Here is an 8,381-nt window from a genome sequence, read left to right on the forward strand (position 1 = left end):
GCAGTCGATCCATGACTCTCTCTCATCACTGATGTTTCTCTCTCTCTCTCTCTGTCTCTCTCTCTCTCTCTCTTTCTCTCTCTCTCTCTCTCTGAAATAAATAACGTTCCTCCATCATGAGTATTCCGGTTAGACGAGATATTCACGTGACAGGAAAGCCCTGATCTAACCCATCTACTCCCATCAGCAGAAACTCCCAGCCGCAGGTCTAAAGTGCCCCCGGTGCAGGCTCTGAGACCCGGCAAAGCACAGCTGTGCGGGCGCGTTGCCCGTCAGACGTACCCAGAGATCACCACAGGGCGCCCGCCGCCTACCTGGCAAAGCACGGCCTCTCCTCCGCGCGCTCCAAAAGGCACTTGCACAATCAGCCTGTCCTGGTCCGCGTTCTCCAGGCGGCCCTGGAGCTGGCCCGGGCGGAGCGGCTCCCCGGGTTCCTGCTCATAGACGCAGCCGCTGCTCAGGACGCTGAGCGTCACCTGGCTCTGGTCGGCCTTGGAGAAGACCAGGCTCTGGACCGTCTCCTGCAGCGCGTCCTTGCCGGTCAGCCGGCAGCCGGCCAACGTGAAGGACGAAGACAGGCCCAGCACCTTCCCGCCCTGGGAGAGGTAGGCCAGGAACCTCTGCTGCACGTCTGCGGGAATAGGCTCCCTGGTGGCGACGACCAACAGCAGACAGTTGTCTGGCCACGGGTCTCGGAGCGCGCGCTCCTCCGGCAGGTGGTAGAGCGTGTAGCTGTCGGGGTCCACGCAGTCAGCCAGAACGGCCCGGACCTGCTGCAGCCGGTCCAGGGCCTCCTGGGAGTCAGAGCCCACGTAGAAGAGGATGTTGGGCGCCTTCCCCGTGAGGTTGGCTCTCCTCCCTTCTCTCTCGGGGCAGGTGGCCTCAGCCGCACCCTCCCCGCCGCCGCTGGCGTCGTAGGGAAGATCGGGAATGTCTTCTGCAGATGCAAACCTGATGGACTCGATGGTGCTGTTCTCCAGCTCCAAACACTCGTGGCAGCTGGACAGGTGGAGGCCGCAGAGCTCGGTGCAGGCCTCTCCTCTGTCGCTCTCGCCAGCGGCCTCGTTCCCGGGGGCGCCGCCTCGCCCTGGGGTGGGTTCTGCACCGAGGACCGCCGGGTCATCTTTGCCGACGTGCTCCATGACGCCCGGCTCAGGCTCGCCCTGGACAGCAGGTCCGGGGCTCGGCTGCGGGCTGCGGGATGGCTTGGTCGCGGCCTGGTCCTTCAGCTCCTGCAGAGTGGAGTCCTGCAGGTGCACCGCTGGCACAGGAGCAGAAAAGACACTCAGTCACTTCTCTGGTTTGTCCTGCGGCTCCGTTCAAAACCCCACGGCGCTCCCTGCGTTCCCTGCCTCGGGTTCCTGGGCGCCCACTGCCTCCCCACCTAACCCTGCGGCAGCCTTTGGAACCAGGTTAAGTGCTCCCGCCTGACAGGAGGGGGCCCCTGATGGTCTCACAACACCTTTGAATCGGGAAATCTCGGATTCCCTCGCTGACGAGTGAAGAAAGTGAGATTCCGAGAGGTCACTTTGCCCACTTATTTCTAGATTCAGTTTCTTGGGTGTCCCTCTCCGATATGATAATGAGACGGCAAAACAGAAAGGCATTCCTCTGGGTCTTTCCAAGCACACCCCCAGGAAAGCCACTCCCAGGGCGCCCCCTCAGCTGGGCCGGAAGAAGGGTCTTTCCAGTGTCTGCTCTCAGGACTGGAGTATCATTTACAATCACTGATTCAAAATCCATTTACTGAGCACCTGCTCTGCACCTGGCATGGGATTCGGCACATGCAGGTGGCAAATGGGAAAAGTAAGTGATTTACACAAACTTCCGAGCTGGTAAGGAACAGTCATTTGCTCAAGACACCAACGAAGACCTTCCTGGACCCTGAAAGCCAGCTTTGAGGCCTAATTAAGGAAGACCATTGTGCACGTTTCTTAAAAAAATTAAAAATTGTGTCCCAAAATATTGTGGTATGTGTAGTATATATTTCAGATAAAAAACTAAGATTTAGAACTTCATAGTAACACTGCCTATGCTTTCCATTCAATCACACTACAATCTAGAAACTAGTTAGTCTGTAGGAGGTTGGGAAAAATACTAGTAACTATTCCACGGGTTCTGAATTTCCATGCTAGCTCACACAGTGCGATTATGGGATTTCCTTGTTTAAGGATTTTAAAAGCTCTCATGATATTCTCAGGGGCAAGCTCCTCAAAAAACCTGGCACATACATGAACTTTATACTATTATGGAAATCTAACCTGTTGAGTTAACTAAACTGAGAATAAGCATTCACTTACTAGTAAGTCATACTAAATAGGAGTATTCAACAGTATGCAAGCTAATCACCTATGATGTCTGCTATAATGAAAACATATAAAGTTACTTACAGACAGCCCAGCGGGAATGGCTCAGTGGTTGAGCATTGACCTATGAACTAGGAGATCATGGTTTGATTCCCGGGCAGGTCACATGCCCTGGTTGTGGGCTCCATCAGGAGGCAGTCAATGATTCTCTTATCATAGATATCTCTATCTTTCTCTCCCTCTCCCTTCCTCTCTGAAATCAGAATATATAGAGAGAGACCTGGTGCACAACATTTGTGCACTGGGCATGGGGTCCCTCAGCCCAGACTGCGCCCTCTCGCAGTCCAGGACCCTTTGGGGATGTCCGCCAAGGGGTCCTTAGGGCTGCTATGGAGGTGGGAGAGGCTCCCCCACTTCTGGCTGAGCGGCGCTCCCCCTGTGGGAGCACAATGACCACCAGGGGGCAGCTCCTGCATTGAGCGTCTGCCCCCTCGTGGTCAGTGCACATCATAGCAACCAGTCGTTCTGCCATTTAGTCAATTTGCATATTAGCCTTTTATTATATAGGATTAGCCTTAGCTGTTTGGCTCAGTGGCTAGAGTGTTGGCCTATGGACTGAAGGATCCTGGGTTCGATTCCTGTCAAGGGCACATGCCTGGGTTGCAAGCTCGATCCCTAGTGTGGGACATGCAGGAGGCAGTCGATCAATGATTATCTCTCATCATTGATGTTTCTATCACTCTCTCCCTCTCTGAAATCGATAAAAATGTATTAACTATATATATATTAAAATTAAAAATGTTTAAAGTTACTTACAAACAATCTTTTGGGGTATCAACCCGTTAGCCATCTGGAGTCTGTCTTCCATGAACGCCACCCCCAGCTTGCTGAAGTCATCCACGCTCGCTTTGGCGATTAACTGGTAAGGGTCCCCAGGTCTGCAAGCTAACGGCAAACAACAGTCTGACCACCTCACAATCTGAGGGGAAAATGGGAGGAAGAAAAAGAGAGGTTGGGGTGTCTCTTCTAAAACTAAGAAGGTGCTTCATTTTCCCCTTCAGCGCCCCCTCCCCGCCCCCCGCGGCACTATTACATCAAAGGTGTGCTGCTGGGACCCTCTCATTTCTGCCCAACGCAGGGCTTACAAAGCTCTAACTACAACCCTCTCCTTTCAAGCTAATGCACATCCCAATTGCTTTTCTAGGCACTAAAGGGGGAAAGAGCCACCCCCCAGGCCCTGGGAAAACATCGACCTGCCCTTTAGTAACAGAAATCGGAGTAAACAAGTCCACACTATGCAGTGACTCATCATGTAACCCGCAGACCAGCCTTCCTCAAAGCGGGGCTCACAGCCCACTACAAGGACGCTCCCCGGAGCGCAGGACAGCGTCAGGGCCCTGAGCGGGACCCCGGCTGCTGCTTCAGACTCCGGAGCTGCAGCCCGGGAATCAGATTTAGACCTGCCTCCCCACTGGTTCCTGAGCAGTGAGGACAACGCCAGGCCTCTCCACAGAGCTCCTGCCCGTCCCGGTTCCCATTTTCACCAGGAGGGGGAGGGAGTGAGGGAGGGAGAGGGGCGGGGAGGGGAGGAGGGGGTTCGACAGCAGACAAACACTCAGTGCCTTAAGCCTTCCAGTTGTTATAGAAGCATCTCTAACTGGGACATGGAGAAGGGGAGCCCTGGGGTCCAGGGCCAGGCTCTGGAGTCCGAGGACGTGGGTCTGGGTCAAACTCGGCTAATCATGGCTGGGTGTCCTCAGGCATCAGAACCTCGCAGGTCTGTTCCCTCACTCGTAAAACAGGGAGAAATGGTAGTACCAATACCCACGGTCTTATAGGCTTGTTGTGTTAACACATTAAAAATATATACTGCCCCGAGCAGAAAACTTGGGACAAAAAAAAAAGTGCCCAATGAATGCAATTAATCACCAGCTATTAGACATTCTGACTTTAAAAGCAACAGTAAACAATGATCATTTTTTAAGATGCCATGAATAGCTTCCCTATTTCCCAAAATTAATCTTCTCTGAAACATACTGCCCCAAATCTCAAAGTCAGAGATATATAATTTTGAATTCCATTTTTTATTGGTAGGCTAGATTTTTAGAACTCTTGCTGTAAACAATGAAAAATGCTGCATAAAGTAATTAAAACAGCATCTTAAAAGCACTGATGAATGACGACGTAATGAAGAACTGCCAGGCCAAATGCAGGGGTAAATCCGGGACCTACAGAGCAAAGGGAAATTCCCAGAAGCCAAGCCACTTCTGCCCTGAGGGTACTTGCTCCTCCGGGGAACCTGGGCGCAAAAGTCAAGGTCCAATGGACAAATAGATCAATGGAATAGAACTGAGAGGATAGAAATAAACATACACATGTGTAGACAAGCATCTGGACGAGGCGGCCAAGACAAGTCAACAGGGATAGAGTGACAAGCATGCTGGTGCGAGTGGATCTCCACAGGCAGAATGAAATGGACCCCCTCACTCCATGTACAATTCACTCCAGCTGGATCAAATCGTCAATGAGAGCTAAAACCACCAAACTCATAGAAGAAAACATAGGCACAAAATGTCATGACCGTGGATCAGGCAATGGTTTCTCAGCTGGGACTCCAAAAGTACAAGCAGCAAAAGAAAGAAACAGCCAAATTTCCTGTGCTTCAGGAGAAACTTTCAAGAAAATGAAAAGGCAATCAACAAAGCGAGAGGAAATATTTATAAATCATATATCGGATAAGAGACTTGTATCCACAATATATGAAGCACTCCTGTAACTCACCAATAAAAAGACAGATATTCAATTTCAAAATGGGCAAAGGATCTGAAACACATTTCTCAAAAAAAAATATACAAGTGTCAATAAGTACTTGAAAAGATGCTCAACACCATCGGTCATTAGGGAAACACAAATCAAAACCACCATGAAATACTTCACCGCTACTCGATGGCTAGCATCAAAGATGGGCAATGACAAGTGTTGTAGAGGCGGTTGAGCAACCCGAACCCTAGTACATTGCTGGTAGAAATGTAAAATGGTTCAAGTCTCCAGAAAAGAATTTGACAATTCCTCAGAAAGTTAAACACAGAGTTACCAGTGGCCCAGCAAGTCCACTCCTAGGCATATTCCTAAGAGAACTGAAAACATATGTCCACACTCAAAACTGTGCACAAATATTCACAGCAGAATTATTCATAATAGCCGAAGAGTGGAAACAACCCAAACGTCCAACTGATGAGTGGAGAAAGAAAATGTATATACCCGTACAATGGATTCTGCCGTGAAAGGAATGAAGCAGCGATACATGGTGTAACACAGATGAATCTCGAACACATTATGCTAAGTCAGTGATTTTCAACCGGTGTGCCGCGAGAATTTTTAAAACATGCAGTACCTGACTATTTGACCGGGGGCACCGGCCTCTTTTCCCTTGCAGTGGCTCTCAACCTTCCTAACGCCGCGACCCATTAATACAGTTCCTCATGTTGTGGTGACCCCCAATTTCATTGTTACAAATTGATCATAATTAAAGCATAGTGATTAATCACAAAAACAATATGTAATTATGTATGTGTTTTCCGATGGTCTTAGGCAACCCCTGTGAAAGGGTCGTTCGACCTCCAAAGGGGTCGCGACCCACAGGTTGGGAACTGCTGGCCTAGGGAGTGAGAGGACTCCAGGGTCTGATTTCCCAAAGCTGAATCCTGGCTCCTTTGGCTAACAGCTGTGTGACCCAAGTAAGTCACTCCATTTCTCTGTGCTGTGGTTTCCTGTCTGTAAGGTGTTGATGACAGCAAGAGAACCTACTTGGGAAGACTATTGGGAGCGCTGAATGGGGTGACACATAAGGCACCTGGCCCCTAGGGGGCGCTGTTATTCCAAAACGTGGAGCCCTCAGAGCAGGTATGCTCAGCAGGGACCACACCACCCCCAAGTGGGCAAAAACTGGTTGGGGGGATGGGGTCGGGGGGACATGGTACCTACCGCAATGGTCTGGGCCTCCCAAGGCTCAATCCTGCCCCACAAAATCTGAGTTTTTAGTATTTCATTTCTCTCTCAGAGAGAATTCAAATTGAACTGAATCTCCTAAGGGAAACAATAATTGTAAATTATGGGTGATAAACACTGTCTTCGAGGGAAAAATAATACATGCAGGTCTTTAAGGTTAAAAGGTTGAAACCCATTAATGGTCTGGAATTTGTAGAGGAAGACAAGCCTCTGAATTTCCTTTTAGCTCCACTTGCCGCCTCCCCGGGACCTTGTCACTGCTCCCCCACCCCCGCCCAGACGCACCCCCAGGGTGACTGGGGTTCACCCGGAGGGTCGGGCTGACCAGCGGTGCGGTCAGACTCTGCATCGCAAAGAAGACATCTTTGATCAAATGAGAGTGACGCTCCCAATTCTGACAAAGGCCGAGCCGAGGTCCAGCATCGAGAACGGAGGAAGGGTGTGAGCGCAGGGGGCTGCGCAGGGCCACTCCCACGAGGCAGGAGCTGCCTTTTCAGACGAGGGTGAGGGAAGCATGAAAAGGACAGTGCCACCTCCTGCACGGAGCTGAAACCATCTCTGTCCCGCGCGCTATGGCGAGCAATCTAGAGCAGGGGTGCTCGCCGGGGACACCGGACACCGGCCCATCGCTGATCTAGCGGCCGCGGGAGCGAGCGGGTGGAGCCCCTCCCGGAGGCAGCACTCAGTGTAAAAGGAGCCGATCATTAACTCCACACCCGGAACAGAGAAGCAGGAGATAAACAAAGCCAGGGGGTGGGCAGGAAGCCGCAGAGAACAATGTCCACACGTCCCTGATCAGGTTTCCCACCTCCGCCAGCCATTTCCTCTCCGCCAGCCATTTCCCTCCCTTCCTCTCTCTCCTTTTTCTAGGAACGGGGTCCAGGAGCCACCGACCATGCCAACGCCACAGCAGCGGCCGGTGCTCTGACCAAAGCAGAGCCGCCGCCACCCATCTCCTCCGGGGCCGGGGTGTCTGCCTTCCGGGGCCGGAAAGCAAACAGGACCCTTCCAGTTTGCACTCGGAGATGGGAACACCAGGGCAGAGAAAGAAAAGGCTGGCTCCCAAAGATCAAAGCGAAGGAAGCCCTGGGCGGCCCTCGACAAAGGGGTTCCTCAAAGAAGGGGGGTGCAGAGCCCTGCCATGAGCAAGTGACTGCAGGCGGCACGGATGGCAGCAGGCAGCGAGGTCTCTGCTCCATCAGCCGAACACCGTCCTCGGCCACAGAGAATGGCAGGGCCGGGAGGCACCAGGGAAAGCCATCCGAGAGAGCCCCAACTCACAAAGGTATCGCTTTCAGCATCTGTAAAGGTTGTATCGTCCTAAACATGTGACAGACTGGCTCCAGGCTGTGTGGTTCAGTTGGCTGGGTGTTGTCCTGTGACTGGAAGGTTGCTGGTTCGATTCCCAGTCAGGACACATACATGCCCAGTTGTGGGCTCGATCTGGGGATTGTGCGGGGGGCAGCTGATAGATGTTATGCTCTCACATCAATGTTTCTCTCCCTCTCCCTTCCTCTCTCTCAAAAAAAAAAAGTAAAGAAAGAATCAATTAAAAATTTTTAATGTGAAAGAATGTAAGATCTCATCAGGTTTAAAAGTCTCTCTTAAATAAGATATTTTCTACTGAATATCTTAGGATACTGTCAAATTCAAACGATTTTTGAGTTGTAAAGGGCATACATAGTTTCATAAGGGCACCCAAAAGGCAAAATCCCACCGAGCAATCAACCTGAACAGGCCTGCAGACTTCGTGAGAAGACAGTGAGCTACAGCAACGCCTCATTAGGTTCTGAAGCCCAACCTAAGAAATGGACTCCGGTGTAATAGCCAAGGCGCTCAGAAAACTAGCTCCGGACAAATCCAGCTCCGGCTGCAAGGCCCGCCAAACTCTGGTCACAGACAAAGTAACTGGATCGCACCCTTGGTGGGTAGGCATCTGTCAACAACCCCACCCCCCAAAAAAATTAAGAATTAAGAACCTCGCCTTAACCGGTTTGGCTCAGTGGCTAGAGCATTGGCCTGCGGACTCAAGGGTCCCAGGTTCGATTCTGGTCAAGGGCATGTACC

At 51.4% G+C, this 8,381-nt stretch overlaps 1 protein-coding gene across 2 annotated transcripts in view; it reads right to left on the minus strand.

The window, feature by feature from the left end:
• Positions 1 to 8,381, minus strand: part of HLCS (holocarboxylase synthetase) — a 152,110-nt gene that overhangs the window by 141,272 nt on the left and 2,457 nt on the right. For both annotated transcript variants that reach the window (XM_006774127.2, XM_015570714.1), the window contains exons 2-3: positions 3,123 to 3,285; positions 315 to 1,261 (exon numbers count right to left, since the gene is read on the minus strand). In XM_006774127.2, coding sequence (XP_006774190.1) covers positions 315 to 1,261; positions 3,123 to 3,174 — 999 coding nt within the window. In that variant the 5' untranslated portion in view covers positions 3,175 to 3,285. The remainder of the gene's footprint in view (positions 1 to 314; positions 1,262 to 3,122; positions 3,286 to 8,381) is intronic.

This window comes from Myotis davidii, unplaced genomic scaffold, assembly GCF_000327345.1.
Source record: "Myotis davidii unplaced genomic scaffold, ASM32734v1 scaffold227, whole genome shotgun sequence".
In the NCBI taxonomy this organism is placed as follows: Eukaryota; Metazoa; Chordata; class Mammalia; order Chiroptera; family Vespertilionidae; genus Myotis; species Myotis davidii.